Raw genomic sequence first — 24,867 nt, forward strand, 5'->3', positions numbered from 1 at the left:
AACGAGAAGGGGTGCGGGGCAGGAATTCTCTTGCTCGCACCAGGAGGTGAGCGATTCGAGTATGCCCTACGATTCAACTTTCAGACGTCAAATAATGAGGCCGAGTATGAACCACTCCTAGCAGGCCTGCGCGTTGCCAAAGGGCTGGGGGCCAATCACATTAAGGTTTTTAGTGACTCTCAGCTAGCTGTAAATCATATCAAGGAGGAGTACCAAGCGAAGGACGCCCGAATGGAAAAATATCTGAGCAAGGTCAGATCGCACCTCGCCCATTTCGAGACTTACGAGGTGAGTCAAGTTCAGAGATCTGAGAACTCTAATGTAGACACCTTAGCCAAGTTGGCATCAGCATACGAGACCGACCTGGCTAGATCGGTCCCGGTCGAAATCATGGACACTCCTTCAGTCTTGGAGCCAGATGTAATGGAGGTCGATACCCCGTCACTTACTTGGATGGACCCAATCGTGGAGTTCATCAAAGGAAACCCACCGCAAGATCCGAAGGAGCAAAAGAAGATGGCGCGAAGAGCAGCTCGGTTCACACTCCGAGAAGGAATGTTGTACCGACGCGGCTTCTCCCTGCCTCTCCTCAAGTGTGTGACTCCCGAAGAAGGCCTTTACATTCTTAGAGAAGTTCATGAAGGAGTGTGTGGAAACCACTCTGGCGCCAGGTCGTTGTCGGCCAAGGTGGTTCGACAAGGGTACTATTGGCCCAGTGTCGAGCAAGACGCAAAGCAGCTTGTGAGAGCTTGTGACAACTGCCAGCGTTTCGCAAACATTATCCATCAACCTCCCGAACTGCTCACCCCCATCTCGGCCTCATGGTCATTTGCGCAATGGGGAGTGGATATCATAGATCCTTTTCCTCTTGGCAAAGGACAAACAAAGTTCGCAGTTGTCGCTGTGGACTACTTCACCAAGTGGGCCGAAGCCGAGGCCCTATCCCACATCACAGAGTCCAGAATCACGTCGTTTGTATGGACAAACGTTGTGTGCCGCTTTGGCATACCCAATGCTATTGTGACGGACAACGGAAAACAATTTGACAATGCAAAGTTCAAGGATTTTTGCAGAAAACTTGGTATAAGCCACCTTAGTTCGTCCCCTGCGCATCCAAAAGCGAATGGACAAGTTGAAGCAGTAAACAAGATCATAAAGCGAGGGCTCAAGCTAGGGTTGGACTCCAGAAAGGGAAGATGGGCCGAGGAGCTACCTGAAGTTCTGTGGTCGTATCAAACCACTCCAAGGGAGTCAACTGGCGCAACTCCGTTCTCACTAGCCTTTGGTTCTGAAGCTGTTGTACCAGTCGAGATCGGCATACCAACAGACAGGGTAGAGCAGTACGAGCCAACGAGGAACGAGGAAGAGCTACTCCTTAACCTAGACTTATTGGAAGAGAAAAGAGAAATGGCTCAGCTGCGCTTAGCAGAGTATCAGAATAGAATGGCCAGACATTACAATGCTCGAGTGCGACCTCGAAGTTTCCAAGTCGGGCATTTGGTCTTAAGGAAAATTTAGAGTCATGTCGGCACCCTTGACCCAAGTTGGGAGGGACCATTCAAAGTAAAAGGTATAGTCCGACCCGGAACTTATATGCTTGCCGACCTGGAGGGAAGAGTGCTTGCGCATCCATGGAACGCAGAGCACCTGAAGCACTATTACCCCTGAAATGTCAAAATAGTTCCAAAATGGGCTTGTAAAAATTTTCAAGGGGGCGAAACTTTCAATAAATGGGGTTATTTAATTTCATAACTCCGAGTTCGATTAGGAATTAAATGGGGGCCACAGACTCCCGCAAGGCTTAAAATCGACAACCTCAGAACCCACGGGTTCGAGGTGTGATGTCAAAATCAATTACAATCCAAAATTCAATCCTTTGAACGCTTAAGTTAAAGGTGCGATGTCAAAGGTTCAAAAAATTCAATCCTCTAAACCTACGGTTTCGAGGTGAGGATTAATCATGAACTTAAAATTCAAACCTTGGAACGCTCAAGTTAAAGGTGCGATGTAAAAAAGTTCAAGCTGCTTTATTTTATCTTTCTGACTTCCAAGTTCGAGGAAAGAGGTGCGATGTGAAAAGAGTTATCTTACAAGCCTTTAAACTCACAAAAAGTTATGGGTTAGAAATGCGAGATGAATTTATTCATTTGTAAGTTTCAAGTTGCAAAATTAAAAAAACTTAAAAGAAATAGCAGAAGAACAGACAGAATTGGAGCAATGGAAGTTTCATTGATTAAAAAGGATAGAGCCAAGGCTTATATACCTTGCAGCTCTGCCCAAAAACTTGCAAGAAAAAATATATATAAACATAGAAGAAAAGAGAGCCTCAGCTACTTCCGAGGTGGGAGGACAGCTCTCCCTGGGAGCCTAGAAGATTAACCTCCTAGGATCCGTTCTGCTGGGAAGGAACCTCCTCTTGCGTCGTGCCGATCTCATTGGGCTCTTGGCTAGGATCATCCTCTTCTTCCACGTCGGAGTAGTCAAAGTCCAGCTCCCTGACGTACTTGTCCACCAGCGATTGGGGCCAGGAGTCCCATTAGGCCGAGAAGCCCACTTCTCAGAATATTTCTTCTTGAGATCGCTGAGGTCGATCTGAAGGTGGGGCATGTCGACAGCAATGCCCTTCATCAGGAACTTGAAGCTGGCGTCGCTGAAATCCTTGGCAAACCCATCAATGTCCGGGTGTTGCCTGAACGCCTCCTCCAGCAGAGATCCATTGGTTAGGCGCTCCTTCAGGTCCTTAAGCTCGACTGTGAGGCACCCTATTGAGGCATTTTTCTCCTCAAAGACCTGAGCGAGATCGTCCTTCTCCTTCAAGAGTTAGAATTTCTCCTTCTCCAGCCCCTTGGTAATCGCATGGGCTGCTCGGAGGTGGGCCTTGTGCTTTTCACCCTCCTTCTTCAAAAGCTCGGCCTTGGCATCCACCTCGGCCCTTAAGATACCCACCTCGCCTTGGGCCTTTAGCAGTTCGCCCTTCAGCATGGTCGCAGCCTCTAAGGCAGCAGAGGAGTTCTCCCTCTCCTTTGCTGCCAAAGCCTCCCTTCCATCCAGCTCAGCCTTGACCATAAGAGCTGAGTGAATGGAAGCGACAAACGCCTGCGAAAGTCAAGGAACGCAATGGTTAGATCAAGCTGTGAATCGAGAAAATAGAAGATAATAGTAAAAAGCGATGCAAAGCAGATCTTACCTCGGGACACCTGGTCCTTCACTCCGGAGCTTGACGATTCCATCCTGAACCGCATTCGCACGTAGGATGTTCCCCCCATCCGAGCTGTGCGGTCATCCACCAGGTCGGCATGGCTCCCGGGCAGAGTCTCACGAGTCCCAGCCTCCGAGAGGGAGGAGGTCTTCTTCTTCTTTCTTCTTCTCCTCAAAGGAGACTCTCCCCTCACCTCGTTCAGGGGAGATACATCGAGCGCCTCGGACTCCTCCCTTGGACGCTTCTCTTCAGATCGACCCTCAGACAAGTCCAGTTCGATCACAGGGTGGGAACTGCAGATGGGGGCCCAGAGTTGCCCTGAGCCTCAGTCCGTGGCACCGTAGGCGTCACTGGTTCAGTGCTCGCCACGGTCTTGAGGGCATGAGCACGGCCCTTGGACTTGCGCTTCACACTTCCAGCGATTCCGCACACCATTGCTGCAAAATAAACAAGCTTAAAGTTAGAGATCAAAGGAAAGGAAAAATTGAGATCGAGATCGAACGCGACTTACCAAGCTCGGAGTTTGGCCTTGAAGCTTCGATTGGTCGAACTAGAGGGTTGTAGTCAAGAAGCCCCAATTCCAGGAGAAGCTTGTCGGTGACCAGGGTTCCGATCTTCCTTCCCTTGGGAAAGTTCTCCTTGTAAAACTTGAGGGTATCGAAGGTGGCTTGATTAAGCTCGGGAATCGGCTTGATCGACACTGCACAAAGTAAACAAAGAAGTTCGAGTTAGATGCGAATATTAAAAAGCTGAAAGAAAAAAGAAAAACAAGAAAGACTCCATACCTAGGTTCCCAAACCTAGCAAGCACTTCAAAGAAGGGACGACCTGACTCGTCCTTTGCCAGCCACTCACCCGAGGCAAAGAACCATTTTCCTACCCATCCCTTGATGGAGGTCGGCCCTCTGACTATACCGCCCGCGCCCTTCCTCGCGCACATATAGTACCGACCAGGTTTTTTGGCTATCCTCTTAGCCTCAAAACACCCAAGGAGCTGATCAACACTTAGCAGCTCGGCCTCGTCTTCATCCCGAGCTCGCATCCAAAAAAGAATGGCTAAAGCAAAAATGACACCCCACCCATTGGGGGCCACTTGAGCAGGAGCCAGTCCAGTTCGGTTTAAGAACTCCTGGGCAAAGGGGTGAAGAGGAAGTCTGAGGCCGTACTCAAACATTTTTAAATAAAGAGTGACCCATCCCTCTGGGGGATTGTCAGCTCTTTCCCCTTCCTCCGGAATCCTAAGGAGGATGTCGGTCGGAATGTTAAACCCCCTACGAAGGGGTCCAAGATAATGCTCGGGCATCCTAGAAGGGTACTCCAGACCCTGGCCCAAGGTAGAGGTGTCACTATCCTCTCAATCATCTCAGAACCTAAAGTTCTCTATTTCTTCAAGCTCGGTCTCTAACCTACGAGCTAAGACCTCCTCAAAGTCACTTGGTTTGGGGGACGAGCTACTTATCGTTCGACCTACACTACCCAGGCTATCGCTACTAGAGGGGGAAGACAAGAAAACTACCATGTTTGAAAGAAGAGTAAAGAGAAGGGAGAAATGACTGACCTAGAGAAAGGGTTCGAGCTGGTTTCAGATCGAACTCCAGAAATTCAGGGAACATAGGGTTTGACCTGAAGCTTCGGGACTATTTATAGTTGATCGAAAAAACCTCCGCGTCATACACGTGTAATCAACGAGCGGCTGGGATCTTCTCGGGATGCGCAACGGCGAAACGCTTGAGTGCTCCGACAACCTGGCAGGTCGAAACATATTCCGCAACGGTCATATTCCCTCTGCAAATGGAAAGTCGCCACGTGTCCGAAATAGATTTGAATAAACTTCTCTGCCAGGTCGAGATCGAACCTGACAGAGAGGGGGCCACTGTTTGGGGGTAAACACACCCGGGGCACGTGGAGGATCCTTATTTGTGTTTAAAGAAACCGAATGAAAAAGATTGCCTAGGTCCACCTCGGCCCTACCGAGGAGACCAAGTTTGCTCACTGTAAAAGACTAAGTGTGGGCACCAAAGTTCGACCTGACTAGGGTCCGACCTGCTCGGAACCCGACAGGCCCGATATGAGAAAAAGACATGTAACCGCCGGTCGTGTGTATTGTCGGATCCACTACCTATAAATAGAGGAGTTTATTTCACGCTCAGGTATCGAATCTCACCTCGAACTACATAAAGAGTCTGATCTATACTGACTTGAGCGTCGGAGTGTTTACCCTCTTGTGCAGGTCCACTCTAGCGTTCAGGTCGGAACCGGAGACCGGGTTCGAGCTCGATTCGTGAAGAACCGTTGTGCAGATTCCTGCATAAACAAACTTAATTTTGGATATATATATCTTTGGTTAATGTTCAAGACCGCTAAACAATATTACTTCGAAAAATTGGAATGTGATCTACTACACCAATGAAGAAACTTTAAAAATAAAAATCGTGAGAGGAAAAAGTAAAAAAAAAAAGAAAAAAGAAAAAGGAATAAAAAAGAAGAATAAAGGTTAAATTATGTGTGTGTACATATTTACCTATTACCAAATGTTCAAAGTCACCAAACAATATTGATATAAAAAATTTGAAACGTGATCTTCTACACTAAATAATTAAACTTAAAAATAAAAAGATATATATATATATATATATATATATATATATTTTAAGAAGTAAAAGTAAAAAGATATTATTAAGAACGAGAAGAAATATAGAATTATGTATATGTGTGTATACAAATATGCCGCTAAACATGAACAAATATTATTAAATGATAATAAAAATAAATATTAAAAAAATATAAATATCACACCAAAACTTACGCCTATAGATTAGTACTAAATTAAGGATACACATGGAATAAAAATGGAAATACAATTGTAAAATAAAAAAAATCAAAAATCAAAAAACCAAAACAAACCCACCAAATTGGAATATGATTTCAAAAGAAAAAAAAAAGAATAAAAACAAAACCTACCGATAAATTAAGGGCATGTATATGTTGAATAAAAATTGAAGGGTAATAAAAAAGTTAAAAAAGTTTCTTACATATCCATTCTTCTATAAATATCATAGATATAGTAGATATACGGATTAAAAAAACTCAAAAAATAAAAAAAAAATTAAGAAAAAAAGAAAGATTGAATTATATGTATATACCTCTCACCAATATTCAAGGGCACTAAAAATGAACAGTATGGTATCAACCGTTTAAACGTGATCTTCTACACTCATTAATAAACCTTAAAAATCAAAATATTGTGAGAGAGGAAAATGGAAAAAAATAAGGATAAAGAAAAAAGAAGCAAAACCTAAAATGTTGTTGAAAATGAGTGAACATAGTACTTTTATAAAATGACAAAATAAAAGGTTGAAAAATTTTTAAAATTCTACCATCTTTTAATATTATATAATTAAACACTATTAAACTATGATGAGAAAATTCTTTACCATCTCAATATTTTAAATACAAAATTGAGTGGAATTAAAATAAAATTTTGAAACGTAAAAAAAATAAAATCAAATAAAATCAAAATAAAACCTGCAAATCTAAAATAGAATATCCAAAAGTAATAAGAAAAAAAAAACAAAAAATAATGAAAAAATCAAATCAAAACCCTCACATTTATAGATATTATAATTAAACACTTTTTAAAGGTGTATAATGGTGTTGATTAAAAAATTGAAATAGAAGTCTAAAAGTAAAAAAATATATATATATCAGAAAATCAAACAAACCTTGAAATGGAATAGGATTTCAAAAAGAAAAAAAAAGGTCAAATCAAAACCTACCATAATTAAGGGCATACATCGTATTATTAAGTAAACATGTTTTTAATAATAAAATAAAATTCAAATATGATCAATTATATTGTAATGAATTATATGGGTATATATATTTACCTTTCACTTCATGTGTACAAATATTTACCTTTCGCCAATGTTCAAGATTACTAAACAACGTTTTTCTAAGATATTTGAATGTGATTTACTGCAATTATAAAATTAAGAAAGCTTGCAAATTAAAAATCATGAGATTGAAAAGTAAAAACAATAATAATAAAATTAAAGTAAAATTCCTTTACAAAAAAAAATTAAAGTAAAATAAGAAGAAATAAAGAAACCGACCTCAACTAATTGTATTAGAAATGAAGGAAAGAGAGTTCTTTTATAGTTGAAAGGTATGAAAAAATTTTAAAACTTTTGAGATTACCTCACTTTTATATTTATAATTAAACATTATTATTAACTAATGATATAAAAATTTTCATATAATAAATCAAGAACGATAGAATTTCAAGAGACAAACAAATTAAACATATTATTTCTTCTTGAATAGCATCAATTTTAAGTGTTTAAAAAAGTCAACAAAACAAATGATTTTGAAGGTTTGCTGGCAAGCACAAAGTTAAAATAGGATATATATGGTATTTAATGAAAAATAAAGGACAATTTTGGAAAAAAAAATTCTTTCACATACACAAGAGATATAGACACACAAGATATATATATATATTATATATATATATATACTGATTAATAAAATTTAAAAAATTAAAAATTAAGAAAAAAAAAAGAAAGATTGAAATATATATATATATACCTCTTACCAATATTTAAGGGCACTAAACATGAACATTATTCTCTAAACAAATTGGAATGTGATCTTCTACCTTGATTAATGAACATTAAAAATCAAAATAGTGTGAGAGAGAAAAATAAAAAAAAAATAAACCTCACAATGTTATTGTCTCACAAGATAGGGTAGAGACATGACAGACTTATAATAAAACTTCTTGTTGCTGATACTTTATTCTTAATCTCTTCTTTCATAACTCGTGTTCGGAGAAGGAAAAGATAAAAAGACCTTATGGAGAATGTGGTAAAAAAATCTATAATTCCAATTACTAAATAGGTTGATGTTTGGATTCTGGTCTCATTGACATGCATCCAGTAGGAATTGAACCTACGAATTCGTCAATTATAAGTTGGGCGCTTTAACCATTCAGCAGAACTCAAAAAAATCATAATTTAAGATTGATAGGTACATAAGTGAAAACCTATCAACTAAAAGGATTTAAATAGACACAAGCATTAAAGTTCATAGCTAAACTTGTAATTTTGACATTTATTTTTTTAAATACAAGAAAGAAATATAGGGGTGGAAAAATTGTGTAAAAAATATAGGCAGGATTTGAAGAACCACCGCTTGAAATCGACATCTATGTGGGACAAAGATGAAGTATTTTTTGTCAACCAAAAAACTTAAGTTTATGGGTTAGATAAATTTAATTCTTATATGGATTCTAACACTATACTCTTCTTATTCATCTTCAAAGATTTTTTTTTCGGCCATATTTCATGTTTCCTCCTAAAGATATAATTGCATGGCCTCCAACACTCTAGATTCAAGAATCATAAAACAATGTTTTTTTTTTTTTAATGTTTTGAAACAAATTAGAAACGAGAACAAGGGTAAAAATGGTCAGGGGTCGGTACAACTCGAAAGAGTAAGTAAGTCTTGGAGGAATAGAAAGGAAAACTAGAGAGTTTAGAGAAGTGTCGAGACTCTAGGTAAAAATGGCCAGGGGTCGATACGATTTGAAATAGTAAGTCTTGAAGGAATAGAAAAGAGAACTAACAAATTTAGAAAAATTGTTTCGATTGTTTCCAAAATTTCTATACACATTTCAAAATATTTCTAAAAAAATGAAAACAAAGAAACATAAATAGTTATTAAATACTTTTAATTCAAAAAAAATAGTTATTAAATACTTAGATTTTTTTAATAAAATTGGAAAACAAAAAATAGGAACGATAACGTTATTAAACGAATCTAAAAAAGATAGTTTGGAACTTGGAAGTATATTTAAATTCCTTGGTTAAATAATTTTTAAAGTAGCTTAAAATTTAAAGTAGTATTTTCGTGCTTTTCATCTATTTTTTAAATATTAACTTGTTTCATATTTATTCATTAAATATCAGTTAAATATTTAACTAATTAAAACAACACTAATTTTATGGCGGCATCCAAGATTCTTTTCGTTGTTTTCAAATTTATTGAATCAAGTGAATTAGATTAAAATCTATTTGACAGATTTATTTTTAAAATCTATTCTCGAATTCAGTGATCTAAATCGTGAGAATTTTGAAAGCTCTTAGTATTTTCAGATTTTAAATTTTAAAATATCCAATTACATTATAAAAGATAAATACTTTGATAAAAATACTATTTAGTGTTAGAAATTCATTTGATTTTCTTTTTGTTGGTTAAAATTAGAAAATGTAAAATATAATATATTATAAGTTATATAATATTGTAAAATAATAATTTTACGAAATCTATAACATATATTTTTTAAAAATTAATTAATATTATTTGGATTGAATTAAATATTTAGTTGGTAACTACGGTTAGTTTATCAATATATTACTAAATACCTTTAACATTTTTAAATTGAGATTCAATTTTCAAATCTTCTATCAAACAAAGATACAACCCTCTTTCACCGAAGAGGAAAGAAAGTGTTTCGTTTTAGTATTTTACTTTTCAATTTTATGTTTTCAAATCACTAATAAAACATGCACCCTTATTTATTTAGAAAGTTCAGATCTCAGATGTGTAATATTACATTTCTGGATAAAAGATAAAATTTTAAAGAAATAAATGAAAAAATACAAATAAAAAACTATTTTTAAAAATAAATATTAAACAGTTTTGAAAGATTAGTTTGCAACAGTTAAGAACAAGTAAAATAAAAAATTTAGCATCACTGGAACTAATTAAATTCAAAACTGTTTAAGGGTGCATTTGGGACTTCCCTCCCCATTACCGTATTTCGCAAATTAAAAAATTGATTTTATGAAAATTTCAAATCAACTCAAAATCGCTTTTAACTGATTTTAAAAAATTAATTATGCTTACATCTCGTTTTTCAAAATCACTAATTCTATAATCAATCTCAAACAGATCGTGTGTTTAGAAATGATTTTGATATATCAATTTTACCCGGTCAAAATCACTTCCCTGCCCATTGATTATGGTAAATTAAAAAATTAATTTTAAGAAAATTTGTATGACTTGAATGTTGATTCTGAAAAATCAATTATACTCAAATCTCTTTTTTCAAAGTCACTCGTCCTATCATTACTCCCAAACACATCTTAAAGTTTATAATGCAATTAAATCTTTTAAAATTAGACTTTTATAGACATAATGAGTAATCATCAAAATTATGTGAGTCATTAAATTTCCAATTTAACTATAGAAAATAAAAATAAAAAACGACCCTTAATAAAAAAAAAAGTCAATATGATTGTTCTAAAAACCGTTCAGTGCTGATTGAAAATCTTTCCACTTTATAACAACAGTTTGATACACATTTGTAATATAGTTTTAAAAATTGGCTAAATATTTTCAACTACATCACGTGGGATGGAGATTCGAACTCTCAACCTCATAGTCGATACATATGCCTTAATCCGTAGAGCTCTGTTTTAGTTGGTTTTTCAACTAGGTCCATATTGTCACACAAGAATAAATGGCAAAATGATGATGTAATGTGAAAAATATAGTTTACTAATTTGGTTAAAAGCACTATATATTTTAATTTGATGAAATAGATATAACTCATCTAGATGCATATCTTCAATCAAAAGGTCCGTGAATTCTAATTCTCACCTTTTATATGTTGTATTAAAAAAAGACATAGAATTAACCTATAAAATTAAAAATTTACTTATTTCATATCACTTAGTTAGCAACTTTAACCTAATATTATTTATTGTTAAAAGGAAATTGATCAAATAAAATATTGGTATACGACCAAACTCATAAAAGTTACTATTTTAAAATTCATATATCAATCATTTTTCTCAAATTGAGAGCATCTAAAACTTAGACTTAAATACTATTTTAGTGTACTTTCAAAATGTTTATTATGGTCTATAAACTTTTAAATTTTGTTAATTTTTCGCATGATAGATTCAAAACGTTTATTTTAATCCCTATTTGCAAAATTTTAACACAAACTTTATACGTAATGAAACCTTTTAATATAAATGAAGGGCTACATTTCAAGAATCTAGAGAGTCTAAAATTATAATAAAAAAATGTGATAAAAATGAAAATAAATGAATCTAAATGGTCACTTTTAAAAACTATATGAACCCAAATTGATATTTCAAAAGCAAATGAGCCAACATTGTTAGGAATTCGACCGAAATCTCACATTGACTACGGAAGATGAAGATATAAGTGAGGGACAATATAATGAGTCTTCTTGAGCAATACCAACAACAAAATCACGAGAGTTTATGCGTGAATAATGTGATAGATAATATTATATCAACAAAAAAGATGTATACTGAATTGGTTGATTGTTTTAGATAAAAATGAACAAAAAACGAAAATACATAGAGCGAGAGGGTGGGTAGTTAAACCTAAAACTTAATTGAAAAAGATTAAAAGAACACGTTGAACGTGTTGTCCAGCAAATTTGAATAACAAAGCAAAGGTGCGTAAGAGGAGGGAGGGGGTGATTGGATTGTAACTTTTGTGAAAGAGAGATTGACAGTTTGGGAAAGTCTCCATCCAATGAAAGAGAGCTTTTTCTCTAACATGAAGTTTGACCCACAACTTCCGTCCCCCATGACAAAGCTGTGAAATCTCTTTGCCAACGCACAGACCCAACTCCGTGGGGGGAGAGGATTCAGAGACGCATCACTCTGCTGATTTTCGATCCGTTCACCGCCTTCTCTCTTCCCCATTCAATCAAAAATCGCAAAATCTCAGATGGGTTTGATTGATTCCATCAGGTCTATCAATTGGGAGCATGAATCATTCCCATCCTATGACGATTTCTTCTTTCTTCCCCTTTTTGCGCTTCTCTTTCCCACTGCTCGGTTTTTTCTCGACAGACTTGTCTTTGAGGTATTCCCTTTCCCCCCCTTCACTTACCAATTACAATTACCATTCTGTTCGACATTTTTGTATCTTTCTATCTTCTTTTCCGTGGATTGGTTCTATTTAATCCTGGGTTTAACTGATTTCAATTACCCAATTGAGATTTCGATTGACCGTTGACCCCCACTTTGTTTGGCCTGTTCGCATCTATTATTCTCGATTGACGATGGGTTTAAATCCGCGTTGAGTAGTTTGATTGGAACGTTCGTCGCCGTTTCAGTTCAACCACCACCCGGGATTTGGATACTTATAGTTATTGTGTTGGAGAAGGCCTTAAATAGGAATTTTTTTGGTCGCACATGTTCTCCGTACTCTATTAAATGTGGTATCAGAGTTTTGGTTGGTTTGGTGGTAGAGCTGATTTATAACTGGCTCAGTATTTTGATCTTTGGGCATTGTTTGTGGCGCAGCTGTTACAATGCATCTCGTCATGAATTGCTCTTATAAACCACCCTTCTCTCACCTTTTACTCTTCTTTCTCCTTTGTTTTTGTTAATTTTTGACCAACTTAGAACCAATAGCTTTGACATTTGTCCTTAATTTTTTTTCCCTTAATTATGCTCTTGATTCCTTGGTGTTGTTTAATGTCGCATATGGTTGCATCAAACCCGTTAGGTATATGGTAGAAACTACTTTTGCATCAGCCTTAAACAGTTATTCCTGTTTGTCAACAAGCTGTGGCATTCTGTCTTGTTAGTGTCTAATTACTTCTCATGTTGAACCGAGGGTGAGTACCGTGTTCTGTTGGCAGAAAAAACGTTTATTTTGGGCTTAATGCAGGCCTCTTAAATTTGAATATTTTGTTACATTTATCGTGAAGTTGATTGTTTGTTGTATGCTTGACTCAATTACCTTCTTTGATCATGCGCATATGGTTTTTGTCAATGCCAACTTTTTTGAAAAACGTGAAGCTTTAACATCATATGCTGATTGACCTACAAAGTATTAGTTTCTTTCTTTATTTGGAGTTCAACCGAGAATTTTTTAGGGTACCCAATTGTGTAAACTTGACTAGCTTGAGGTGTGACTACTAGTGTCTGGTCTACTATTCATCATGATCAACTCCGTGAAACTTCAAGCACATTGGGGACTTTCAATGCGATTAACTATGTTGGCATGTAACTTTTGATGTGCCGATGTGTGTGGAGATTTTGAGCAGTTGTTTGATCATCTAACAAGTGTCAATGAATTTATAGTCTGTTTGGGAAGACTTTTGAACAAAGTTATTTTTTAATAAAACCACTTTTTTTAGGAGTACTTTTGGAAGAGTTACTAATTTAGAGTGGGCTCAGTATAGTTTTCTAAGTGATTTTTGATAACTAAAGGTGCCTTTTAAAAAATCTACGGTGCTTGGTAATAAATAACAAACATTTTTAAAAATTCGAATTACTTTAAAATTCATTTTTGAAGAAACACTAGAAAGATGGTTATCCAACAATTTATTTTGAAGTGATTGAAACTCTGGTAGTTTAAGCACTTGAGAAATGATTACTTAAACCTAACCGTCTTCGTTTGAATCGGAGGCAAGCTATAGGTTGTTTTCTAACTCCGAGCTTTACTAGTCCGATGTTGTGTCATTTGATCTATTTTCGAAAAATTCACCCTTCGTGCACCAATAAAGGTTCGAACTAATTTTTCATAGCTTACCTTCTTTTTTATTTTTGCATTTCGTAGATGAGAATGTTATTGTTTTGTTGGCATTCCCCACTTTCTATTAAAATTACCTTTGTCCTACTAAATTTCTGTGGTATGAACTTATCTTACAGAAAGTGGGAAGAAGATTGATCTTTGGAAAAGGCCATCAGCTGATGGATGTGAATACAGCTGAGAAACGGAAGAAAATAAGAAAATTCAAGGAGTCGGCCTGGAAATGTATTTATTTTCTTACTGCAGAGCTGTTGGCTCTGTCTGTTACATATAACGAGCCATGGTTTACTAGCACAAAACATTTTTGGGTAGGACCAGGAGATCAGGTCTGGCCTGACCAAACAGCTAAGTAAGAGTTTCAGAGTCATCTGTTATTTGTGATGAGTGTCTGCCATTAAGTCCACTTTTATAATATTATATTTATGGGTAATATCATTACTTTAAGAATCTAAGTTAATATACTACCAGTCTTTGTATTTTGACTCTTTTAACGTTTTTTGTAATGGTTAAGTCATTGAATTAAACTTTCATCAAGAAATTGATCAAAAAAAGAAGTCGGCAGACAATCTATAAGTCACAATCAAAAGTAGTTCAATTATTTGACCATTCATATGCCTCTATTAGAAGATCAAAAGTATAGGGATTAAAATTGTGTTTTACAAAAGAATCTATCATTTAGGACGTTTGATGAAGTCCTAACTTATATGTTTCAGGTTGAAATTGAAGGCAGTATATATGTATGCTGCTGGATTTTATTCGTACTCCATATTTGCTTTGATTTTTTGGGAAACAAGACGTTCAGACTTTGGGGTGTCCATGAGCCACCATGTGGCAACTCTCATTCTCATCGTACTTTCCTACATTTTTAGGTACTTTATCTTCTCTACTTTCTAAAGCATTGGAATATTTTACATGATGTCAAATGCAACTTCATTGACTTGAATGATACCAATTACCAACAGAATGAATTGTGTAGGCCTTCTTAAACTGTCTATCGTGTTTAATTACCGATTGCGCTGAAAGCTAATGATGCTGTGAAATTGCAACTAAAAGCAGTATTTAGTAGTACATTTTTCCTATTCATGGAAAGGCATATGGTATGGTATGTTGTTCTTGTAGATTTGCTCGTGTAGGTTCTGTGGTTCTCGCTCTTCATGATGCAAATGACGTGTTTCTGGAGATAGGAAAGATGTCCAAATACAGCGGTGCCGAGATGGTTGCTAGCATTGCATTTGTAGTATTTGTTTTATCTTGGTTATTGTTACGTCTCATCTACTATCCATTTTGGATCCTCTGGAGCACAAGGTTAGTCTGATTTTTGCGCCTAGCAGCCTTATATCGTTTTAACTTTTGAGAGGGATAAGTTAGTTGAGGTCAAATGAACTCATTTCTCTCTCACTCTCTCTTAAAGATTGTTGTCTAAACTTCTCGCCATTTTATTTCAGTTATGAAGTTCTCCTTGTTTTGGACAAGGACAAACATCCAGTTGATGGACCAATCTACTATTATCTGTTCAATACTCTTCTATATTGCCTCTTGGTTCTTCACATATATTGGTGGGTGCTAATGTACCGAATGCTTGTTAAACAAATCCAAGCTAGAGGACAGATTAGTGAAGATGTTCGTTCAGGTGATTATATCCACCCGCCATCGATAACGTTTGGTTTTTAGCTTCATTGTCATGTATATGGTAGAGGTCAAGGTTATAGTAAACTGTTGAACTGCTAGAGTTTATGTATGGGACAAAGCAAACTTTATGGACGCCCTCAGTTTAGTTTGTTTCCGATATAATTATACCGAAAAAAGTCGTTAAGAGTTTTTGTTCTGTCTTTCTCACCTTTTGTTTTGCTACGCAGATTCTGAGGGTGAGGACGAGCATGAAGATTGACAAGGAACAATCCATGCAGAAAATACTGTTGTATACATGAAAGGTTTGATATAAATGGTTAAACCATTTGGATGATCCTAAAAGAAACAGAAACTGGCATTTGCTCATATGAACATGATTCTGCATTTAAGCTTTCAACACTTGGCATTAACTTAAAATTCATCAATATAGGAAATAACTATATTGTGGGTTTTAAGGGTGATAACTCTGGGCTTTTATAGTTCTTAAATTTGCCCTGCATGTTTTATCTTAGTATGGGTATGTTATGTATATTAGTTATATTGGAAACAAACTGAGATGAAAGCCACAAGGTTAAACTGAGTTGTCCCTGGTCCACATTTATTATAAATTCACAGATATATTATGCACGATTCACTCTTGTGATGCCTAATTGAACTGTAAACTTTAAATAGCATTGAATAGGTCATAATATGTTTCTATTAGACACAAAATTTAAAGTTTAGGGATCTATTAGATACTTTTAAAGTTTGGAACTTGTTAGATATATCATTGAAAGTTGAAGGACCTATCAAACACTTTTCGAAGTTCATGGGTGTGATTTCGTAGCTATTGTTTTATCATATTACTTGGATTGGCTGTGAGTTTCCTTCCATCGTGTTGTTTTCTGGGCAGATGAGATAGAGATTAGTCATACAATGTGGTTCTTACCAAAATGAATATTTCGGTCGGAATTTTCTCGTGGCATCATCTAGTTGGAATAACCGTGTATCAATTCGTGAGTACATTCCAGGTTAGAGGAGGATGCAAGATGGAGAAGGGTTGACAAGTAGAGGGGAGGGAATTTGAATATTGATTTAGAGATTTTGGCCTATGCAACTAAATGGTCAAACTTTTTCTTGTTTTGGCATTGATTTATTGCAGAGGTGTTGTGTTAGCTTGATTGAAACTAAGATATCAGATACTTGTGGAACTGAAATGTTTACACTTGATTTGATTATTCATTCTTTCTTATTTACTGAACCCTCATTTTGTTCTGTTGCAAACAAATTCATTTACTTGAAAGATGAGCAGTAGCAGACATAGTTTCTTAACAAAATTTGCTCTTTCAGGGTTTGCTTCTTTCAACCCAAACAAGTTGAATTCCAGATTCTCAACATTGTGCTGTATTTCTCTCTGTTATTGATGTGAAACTACCTCACTTCCTGTAAATGAAAAGAGAGAACTTTTACAAATATTTCTACAATTTTAGGTTGTTATAGATTAAACAAATGATGCCAGGTAGGCGTGTTCGCCCGAAAAATCCGAGCAACTTAAACTGTGGTTTGAGTTGGGTTATAAACTTGTTTGTGCTCTGTGTTTCGAATAAATGAAAACTCGAGTTGGTTTAAGGGTTTATCTAGAATAAATTTGGGTTGAACCAGACCAACTAGAATTTATTATTAATTTTAAAATCATTTCTTTTACTTGTCATAAAATTATATACAAATATATTTATTTAAATTTTATCTAATTCAATAGTTCTTTTTGCATTATTTATTATCCAACACTTTTAAGATTTATCTTTTTAAGTTTTTTTTGTTCTACAATATTTTGAATGAGTGATCCCAACAAACATATTAAAAGTTAATAAATTTATTCGAATATTATAGACCATATTAAAAGTTAATAAATTTATTTGAGTATTATAGACAAGGAAGTGTTTGGACAACTGCTTCTTCTTTCTCTTAATTCCTTTTTTCGAGTTTTCACAAACCATCTATTTTTATAAATAATGAATTTTTTCTTTTTAATATCATAAATTTATAAATGTATGAATGTGTGCAATAAAGAGTTATACTACTGATTTGATCCTATTTTAAGAATGTTAGTTTTAAAGACGAATTAAAAGCTTTTGAATGTTCAAATTTAGTCCCACGACTTTTAAAAGTTTTATTTTAGTTTAATGTTGCATTAAAATTTATATTAATTTTTATCGTTACTTTTTCATTAATCATTTAACAAGAATACAAATTCGAAAGTTAACATCTAACATGTGACTTTAAACATTTTTGTAGATATCAGTTGATCAAATAAATGAATTAAATAGATGTGTTTATGTCATATCTTTAAATCATTCATTTAAAAATGTATAATGGATAACAAAAACTAACATGATTCTTTTAATGTTCTATAAAAACAAAAAAAAAAGTCTATTTTAATATAAAACTCATTAACTAAAAAGTTAATTTATCGGGTTGGTATTTATGATTGGTTTGATTTCTATTTTTTTATTTGTTTGAATTAACTGAGATTGATATTTGAATATTTGATATTTTACTAACTTCTTAATAATTGAGATGTCAATTTGAATAGAAGATAAAACATCCATTATCATCTTAAAAGTTAATAATTGTTACTATATTGAATAGGTCGTATTGTTTCGAGATGAAAAATAGATAATATAATCTTATAAAAATATAAATAACTGAGTATAGCTAATTTGTAGCTACTGTTTTTCTTGAGGTTGAAGATTATCGATACTTATAATTTGTTATATTAAAAAAAGAAATAAATATAAACTCGTCATATTTATATCTTAAAAAGTTCGCGAGGGGGAATTTTGTCATCTTTTAACTTCTGGTGAAAGAAACCTAAACATCTGTCTCTCTTCACAGTTCTCAGCGAAGAGCTCGAAAGCAGCAATAAATTTGCAGTTGCAGAACCAAATCTCCCGGCGACGGCCTCTCTTCCGGTTGGTGCCTCTGCCTTCTCCTTCCCTCCATTTCCTTTTTGTGGATTTTTAGGTCAATTTAGATCTTTAATTTTCCATACGCATTTCCATAATTTGTGAGAGTCGGCCTCCAGGAACTGCATTTCTCGTAGGAAAGCAAGAAACTCTAGTGAAAAACATGATATGATGTTGGACTCTTTTTTACTCTCGGAAATTTGGGGTTGTGTTCGATTTCTTGTTTTAAAAGTTATCTGGAATAACCTGATTCTGAATCTTGATTCACTTTTCTTTTCATTCAGTTTAAACTTTGAAACTGTTTACCTGTTAGATTTATGTTGTGGGTTTTCATTTAGTTGGTTCAATGTTTGTTGCTGGAGCAATTGGAGTTATTTTCTGTTGAAGGAAGTTGTGATTCTGATGGTTATGAACTGTAAAAAAGCCGATGAATGTTATTTTTGTTGGATTATTCACTTCCAGGGCTGGCTTTTTTGACAGGAACAAGATGGAAGATATCTTAACCGAGATTCCCCCTCCTTCAAGGTTTTTCCAAGACGATCTTAATAATTTCGCTCCTCCATCGCCTCCTCTTCCTTCCCCATTTCTGCTGTTATCTAATCCTAAACCTAATGAACCTCTCCGCCCCTCCCTACTTGTCATTGCGATTTCTTCCCCGTCTCTATATATCTTTCATCATTTATCGGCTAAAACCCTTGTTGGAAGTCTCATCCTACCTGAAATTCCTTTCTCTGGAAACCATATCCAACCTTCAGTTGATGACAAATTGTGCAACATTTACTCCATTGATCAAGATGGTGAACTAGTTATCCTTGTTTCCTTTCAGTGTTCTGTTCCAGCAGAGAGATCTGTTCTTGTTTCAAAGGTACTACTTGGAGATCAAATTATTCCTGAGAGGGTTCTGATCTTAGATAGTCTTCAGAGCCAAAATTTTCGGGGTAAGCTCTCACCTGACGAGGCTTTTGCTTTCAAGCTGGAGACCTCTTCTGAAAGAAAGAGTCAAGATGAGGGTAACAGTGGTTCACCATTGTTAAAAGGCCTGGATTACTATGCATCAGGAAGTGTTGTAGATGGCCTGGCTGCTGCTTTGCTTGGACGTTGCCAGATGAAGAATATCAAGGGAGCCCTTTGTGTTTCATGGCCAGAATATGGAAGTGAGGTGATATCTTTGCTTAAATCTTTACTTCACCGGAATGTGCTATTGCGACCTAGACTAGAACTTTTTACTGAAAGTAGTAATGGGGACGAGTACCTGAACCGGATTAAGGATCTGGAATTATACACCTAAAAGAATCGGGTTGTGAGAATAATATATTATATTTCTTGTATGCTGCACTCTGTTTCCTTCTTTTTTACTGCACTCCTGAAAATCTTGAGATAGATGGAAATGCACAAGGAATATTAAGCGGGATGAAATTTGATCATTGCTTCTTAAAAGCTAAGGCTTATGCTGATTGTTATGCTATGGAAGGTGTTTGTCTACTCATTGTCTTGGTGTTAGTTAGCTAGCTAATACCAAATTACAGATGGTACACTCAGCTCGTTGTGATGCAAGATTTGATAATCACTTTACTAATACTTGCACTAGATGCCCCCTGTACGTTATTTTAAACCAATGGCTCAAACTGTAAAAACTTTCATTTTAACATTTAATTCATGACATCCATATTTTGGCATCACCCTTTCATTAGAATTAGATTGCATTTCATGGAGTAGGAAATAAGAATGTGCATACCCCTAGGTATGTGCCAAAATGATGGAAATCTCATATCTAGGACAGTTAAATGTTCATACCCTCAACCACAATTCTCTGTTTCACTCTCTCTTGCTCTCTCTCTCAATATCTATTGACATAGTAGATACCAGGGTAAGAACTAATGATGTACCTGGATTTTTATATCAATCATATACTTGGATTTCTATAAATTTTAAACTGGTTTGGATATTTTCTGCTTTTTCGAGTCTTGTTGAAACTAGAAAACATTTAGATATGAATGCATCACATTAATATAGAGTGAAAACAGCTGAAGAAAAGTGGATTGATCACAAATCCCATTTAGGTGATTCACAGTGGAACCAATTATTTGCAGGGGACCATCTTTGTTCAAATATATGATTACCCCCTCCACCTCCGAAAAGGAAAAAAAACCACTAATATATCAGAGATTTGCTAGTACAATGATACAAAGTTGTTTTTAACTTACGTTATTTTACAAATTGTGTGGAAGGGTCTGACTGGCCATTTCAACTGAGAACTAAAGAAAAACAAAGCTAGAAAAGGACTCATAAAAATTAGATTTACAAGCTCAGGACTTAGGATGCAGCCAAAAAAACAAAAAGAAACACCTAAAAGTAGATCATTCTCCAAGAACACAACGAAGTTAGCTACTATCTTTAGAACTCCAATTCCAGTATGATGCCGTTCAGAGTTCGCTTAATTAGAGAATGTTCACCAGCATACTGCTCATTGTATGAAGTTTAGTTGATGAATATCTCATTTTCTGGTCATTGGCCAGTTCAATATTTTTTCCAGTTTGCAAGTCTTTCCTATCTGGGTCCTGAGAGATCTATTGCTTGAGCAAACAATGAAGAGTCGTCAGTAAGATCAGAGTAACGTTCTGAAGTGGAGAACTCATTGGCTCTGCCCCTGTTTGCATCTGATCTTTGGGAAGCTTCCCATTTCTCTGCCAGCCCATCTCCTTCAAGCATCCTGACCACTTCAGACATTTTAGGCCTGTGGCTGGGATGACATTGGGTGCACAAGAGAGCTACTTGAACCATTTCCTCAAGTTCTATTCGGTCGTAATTGCTTTTCAAGTCTTTGTCAACAAGCATTTCAAGCTTCTTTTCTTGGTGAATCTTCTTTACCTGCAATTAGAGTAATTTGTTAAACTGAGCTTGTGGGTCTGAAATTTAGGTCCCTACTAGATATGATATCTTTTTCTACTTACCCAGTCCAGAATTGCTCCTTTTTGGTTTGCCACTTTTCCAAATTCAAGAGCTCTTTGACCCGATATGAGCTCAAGGAGTAGAATTCCGAACCCGAAAACATCTGTTTTCTCTGAGGATTGGCCAGTTGATAGATACTCTGGTGCAATGTGCCCAACAGTTCCCCTCACAGCAGTTGTGACATGTGAATCTCTGTGATCTAACAGCTTTGCCAGCCCAAAATCCCCCACCACTGCCTCACAGAAATCATCAAGCAATATATTTGCAGCCTTCACATCCCTGTGAATGATTTTTGGATCACACTGTTCATGTAAGTATAACAAGCCCCGAGCAGCTCCCAAGGCAATTCTCTTCCTTGTACTCCAATCCAGAGCTGGTTTTGCTGTATTCCAAAACAACAGTTTGAAAAAAATTATTAAACGAGTATTAATGGTGTACTCGTTCATCCACCATGTTGAGGCTCCATTACCTTTAAGACGGGTGGCAACACTGCCATTGGACATATATGGATAGACCAAAAGCCTCTCTGTTGTTGTAATACAGAAACCATACAACCTGAGGAGGTTCCTATGCACTGCCAAGCTTATCATCTCAACTTCAGTCTGAAACTGGATCTCTCCTCTCATGGCATTCCCATCTTTGAGCCTCTTGACAGCTATAATGGTGCCATCTTGGAGATATCCTTTGTATACATTCCCAAAGCCACCTTTTCCAATCAAGTTTTTACTGCTGAAATTGTGAGTGGCATTCTGAAGTTCTCTGAACTGAAACCTCTTTATGTTTCCAAGGCTCAGTTCTTCAAGATGCCGATCTAAAAATCATTCAGCAGTTCTGATAAATAATATGGAAAAGCTACTTTAATCTAATGATGATGCAATGATATTTGTTAGTCACTTACCATTAGCTTCAAAGAATATTTGCTGGTTGTGCCTATGCTTCCGCCAGAAAAAGAAACCATATCCAAGGGTTAAGAGACCGATGCAGCCCAAGCTAAGACCAATGACTAAGGCAATTCTCTGGCCTCTGTGTCTCTTAGGAGGTTGCGAGTCTTGAGAAGTCAACAACAGAATTCAGGTCACTCTTTGGAAGAAGTTTAGAGATGAATATCAAACTTTACATGGATGAAGAGAAAAAAAGGAAACAGCTAATTTCAAACATTAAAAAGAATTTGGAGGAAGGCAGGCTGTAAAAGAAAATTACATGAAGCGTTTGTAACAGCGAAAGAAAGTGGCAATGGAGATGTTCCATAGCATGCTTCATTAGTTCCAGGGGCACAAATCAAAGAGTTTCCAGTGAAGCTGTAACAGAATGAAACGGTCAATTGTTACAATTAACCAGAACTTTCTTTTGACAGTCATTTACCAAAACTAACTGAGAAGAACAGGAAAAGTTGAAACCCTGTTTGGAACTTACTTAAATGTCTTAGCCAGCAGTCTGGGCACAGGACCACTCAAATCATTGTAGGATAGGTCCCTAAAACAATGGAACAAAAAACATTCCCTTCTAATCAACCAAAAGATCAATATGATACAGATTAATGGGCTGTTTGGGAGCTTGTTCTGCATGGCAATTATCTTTAAGAGCTGTAAACACTTAAAAACAATTATTCAAACAAAATTTTGAACTCAAACTCCAAACAGCCTCTAAGTTTCTGTTATAAAGAAGAGAGAGAGGGTTTGTGGGAGAATTACTTACAGCAAGGCAAGCTGAGTCATGTTAGCCAATGATGATGGGATCGGCCCAGAGAAGGTGTTATTGTTGAGTCTCCTAATACCAAATCCAAAACTCCTGGTTAGAATTTGTATCATATGAATATACAGTAAATGCACTTGTATCTTTAATCCCACGTACAGATATTGGAGGCTTTTCAAGTTGGAGAATGAGCTGGGAATTTCACCAGAGAACAAGTTGTTTGAAAGATCAAGTGTGCGTAGTTTAGGTATCTTGCTAATCTCATTGGGAATTTTTCCTGATATATTGTTATTCTGAAGAAGCCTACCAGAGAGAAAAATCAATTCAGGAGTGAATAAAAAGAGAAGCTTTAGAGTTCATGACTAAGTCTTCTGGCCGTGGTGAGACTTACAAAAATAGGAGGTTTGTCAAATTTCCAATACTTGGTGAGAGTGTACCAGATAAGTTTTGGCTTGGAGCTCCTCTGAAGTGAGACAACATATAAACAAAGCATTATTTGGTACACCTTGGAGCTTTTTATTTTATTGGTTTTGAAACAAAACTTACATGCCAATGACTTTGGGTTCTGCACCAGAAGAGCAAGTGATTAAATTCCAAGTGCATGGATCCACAGCATCATCATCCCAAGCCAGAACAGAATGAGGATCCTTCAAAGCAGCTTTGATCCCCATCAAAGCATGAACTGAAACAAATTTCAAAGTACATCTAATTCTGCTCACTAGCCCTTACATAAGTTTGAAACTGAAGAAGACAATTACCTTCAGGGTTTGAACCTTTGGGTGTTGAAGAAGCACTTGCAGGAACCCATAACGAAAGCAAAGCCAAACAGAACAAAAACCCATTCTCTCTCCTAATTTCCATTGAACTAGCAGCTACTGGTTCATCAAATGACCAGATGAGAAAAGAAAAGAAAAAAAAAAGGAAAATAACAGCTTTATCTGATGAAGAAAGATAGATGTTAAAGAGGGATAGGCATAAAGTAAGCTAAAAGATTCGACACGGCTAAACTCGACCTGAATTCCAACTTGGTTAGTTGGCTTTGACTTGTGAGATATATCGACATTGGCAGAGCTGCTTGCTGTTTCACTCTGTTACTCAAAACATTCCTTGAGGCCCCAACAGCCAAAAGAATGGCTCTAAAAAGACACAAAAGAATCAACATGTCTGCCACTCCTTTACAAAAGGCAGAGGAAATAAAAAAAAGGAATATATTAAAGAGAGAACCCACATTAACCAAAACTCAGATACTCTATTATTTTAAGCATGGTTGACAACAGGTGGATTGATTTCTATTAGGATTAGAAGTAAGCTTGTACAGAGTTTGGTGTGAGGTAAGCTTGTACAGATTATTGTGGTTCTGGGAATCCAACATTCTCTGCCTTTGGAAATTTCTATGATCACATTTTCTTTCTGCTTTTGCTTTAGCTTTAGCTTTTACCCCAACCAATTATGAAAGGTTGGAATCTCGAGGGAATAGCTTCCTCATGATATCTTTGTAGTGAAATCATTTCTCAGCTATATCTCCCGCCGCCTGAGTGTTGAAATTTCCATCTTCAAGAACATCTTTTTAGATATTAGTTTTATAGTGAAATAATGAAAGCAAAACTCTCTCTCTGAAACCTTACCCATTCACTGTCAAAAGTTTAAAAGCCTCTCTTTCCAAAATCTCTTCTTTTGATGTGTTTGTGAAGAGGAAAGAGAGATGAGAAGCGTTCCCAGTGGCAGTAACAAATGCAACTATGGTATTGTATGCAGTACAGTGTTACTGAGCTACACGTGCAACTTTGGTCCCCATTATATGGGTTGGCTTGACTTGATGTTCCAAACCCATCTAATTTATGGCCTCTAGTACCTCTTC

General features: G+C 36.0%; 3 protein-coding genes across 5 annotated transcripts; 2 read left to right on the top strand and 1 right to left on the bottom strand.

The window, feature by feature from the left end:
- Positions 1–11,708: 11,708 nt before the first annotated feature.
- On the top strand, positions 11,709–17,031 carry LOC111015635 (ceramide synthase 1 LOH3). Of its 2 annotated transcripts, none has more exons than XM_022290720.2 (7): positions 11,709–12,114; positions 13,914–14,143; positions 14,508–14,663; positions 14,914–15,099; positions 15,240–15,424; positions 15,651–15,725; positions 16,753–17,031. In XM_022290720.2, the coding sequence occupies exons 1-6, from the start codon at positions 11,977–11,979 to the stop codon at positions 15,680–15,682; spliced, it is 927 nt and encodes a 308-aa protein (XP_022146412.1). In that variant the 5' UTR covers positions 11,709–11,976; the 3' UTR covers positions 15,683–15,725; positions 16,753–17,031. The 2 variants fall into 2 exon arrangements, with proteins under 2 accessions (XP_022146412.1, XP_022146411.1); XM_022290719.2 differs by lacking the exon at positions 16,753–17,031 and adding an exon at positions 16,316–16,663 and having other exon boundaries at positions 11,710–12,114.
- Positions 17,032–18,215: 1,184 nt separating this feature from the next.
- LOC111015554 (trigger factor) lies at positions 18,216–19,850 on the top strand. The gene is made up of 2 exons (XM_022290624.2): positions 18,216–18,374; positions 18,849–19,850. The coding sequence occupies exon 2, from the start codon at positions 18,856–18,858 to the stop codon at positions 19,654–19,656; it is 801 nt and encodes a 266-aa protein (XP_022146316.1). The 5' UTR covers positions 18,216–18,374; positions 18,849–18,855; the 3' UTR covers positions 19,657–19,850.
- Positions 19,851–20,502: 652 nt separating this feature from the next.
- On the bottom strand, positions 20,503–24,149 carry LOC111015639 (protein CLAVATA3 INSENSITIVE RECEPTOR KINASE 6). Of its 2 annotated transcripts, XM_022290725.2 has the most exons (12): positions 24,023–24,149; positions 23,768–23,884; positions 23,556–23,691; positions 23,401–23,472; positions 23,169–23,312; positions 23,013–23,084; positions 22,731–22,790; positions 22,518–22,615; positions 22,216–22,365; positions 21,787–22,128; positions 21,320–21,699; positions 20,503–21,236 (listed from the first exon to the last, which is right to left on the bottom strand). In XM_022290725.2, the coding sequence occupies exons 2-12, from the start codon at positions 23,868–23,870 to the stop codon at positions 20,916–20,918; spliced, it is 1,878 nt and encodes a 625-aa protein (XP_022146417.1). In that variant the 5' UTR covers positions 23,871–23,884; positions 24,023–24,149; the 3' UTR covers positions 20,503–20,915. The 2 variants fall into 2 exon arrangements, with proteins under 2 accessions (XP_022146417.1, XP_022146416.1); XM_022290724.2 differs by having other exon boundaries at positions 23,768–24,100.
- Positions 24,150–24,867: the final 718 nt, after the last annotated feature.

Source organism: Momordica charantia (genome assembly GCF_013281855.1).
Source record: "Momordica charantia cultivar OHB3-1 chromosome 4 unlocalized genomic scaffold, Mcharantia_2.0 BLBB01000004.1, whole genome shotgun sequence".
NCBI lineage: Eukaryota > Viridiplantae > Streptophyta > Magnoliopsida > Cucurbitales > Cucurbitaceae > Momordica > Momordica charantia.

Coding starts and splice junctions, on each gene's coding strand:
- LOC111015554 (XM_022290624.2), top strand. CDS start 18,856: ATGGAAGATATCTTAACCGAGATTCCCCCTCCTTCAAGGTTTTTCCAA.
- LOC111015635 (XM_022290720.2), top strand. CDS start 11,977: ATGGGTTTGATTGATTCCATCAGGTCTATCAATTGGGAGCATGAATCA. Junction 12,115..13,913: donor TCGACAGACTTGTCTTTGAG/GTATTCCCTTTC, acceptor CTTATCTTACAG/AAAGTGGGAAGAAGATTGAT. Junction 15,425..15,650: donor TAGTGAAGATGTTCGTTCAG/GTGATTATATCC, acceptor TTTGCTACGCAG/ATTCTGAGGGTGAGGACGAG.
- LOC111015639 (XM_022290725.2), bottom strand. CDS start 23,870: ATGGAAATTAGGAGAGAGAATGGGTTTTTGTTCTGTTTGGCTTTGCTT. Junction 22,791..23,012: donor ATGACTCAGCTTGCCTTGCT/GTAAGTAATTCT, acceptor CCATTGTTTTAG/GGACCTATCCTACAATGATT. Junction 22,366..22,517: donor CGCTGTTACAAACGCTTCAT/GTAATTTTCTTT, acceptor TGACTTCTCAAG/ACTCGCAACCTCCTAAGAGA.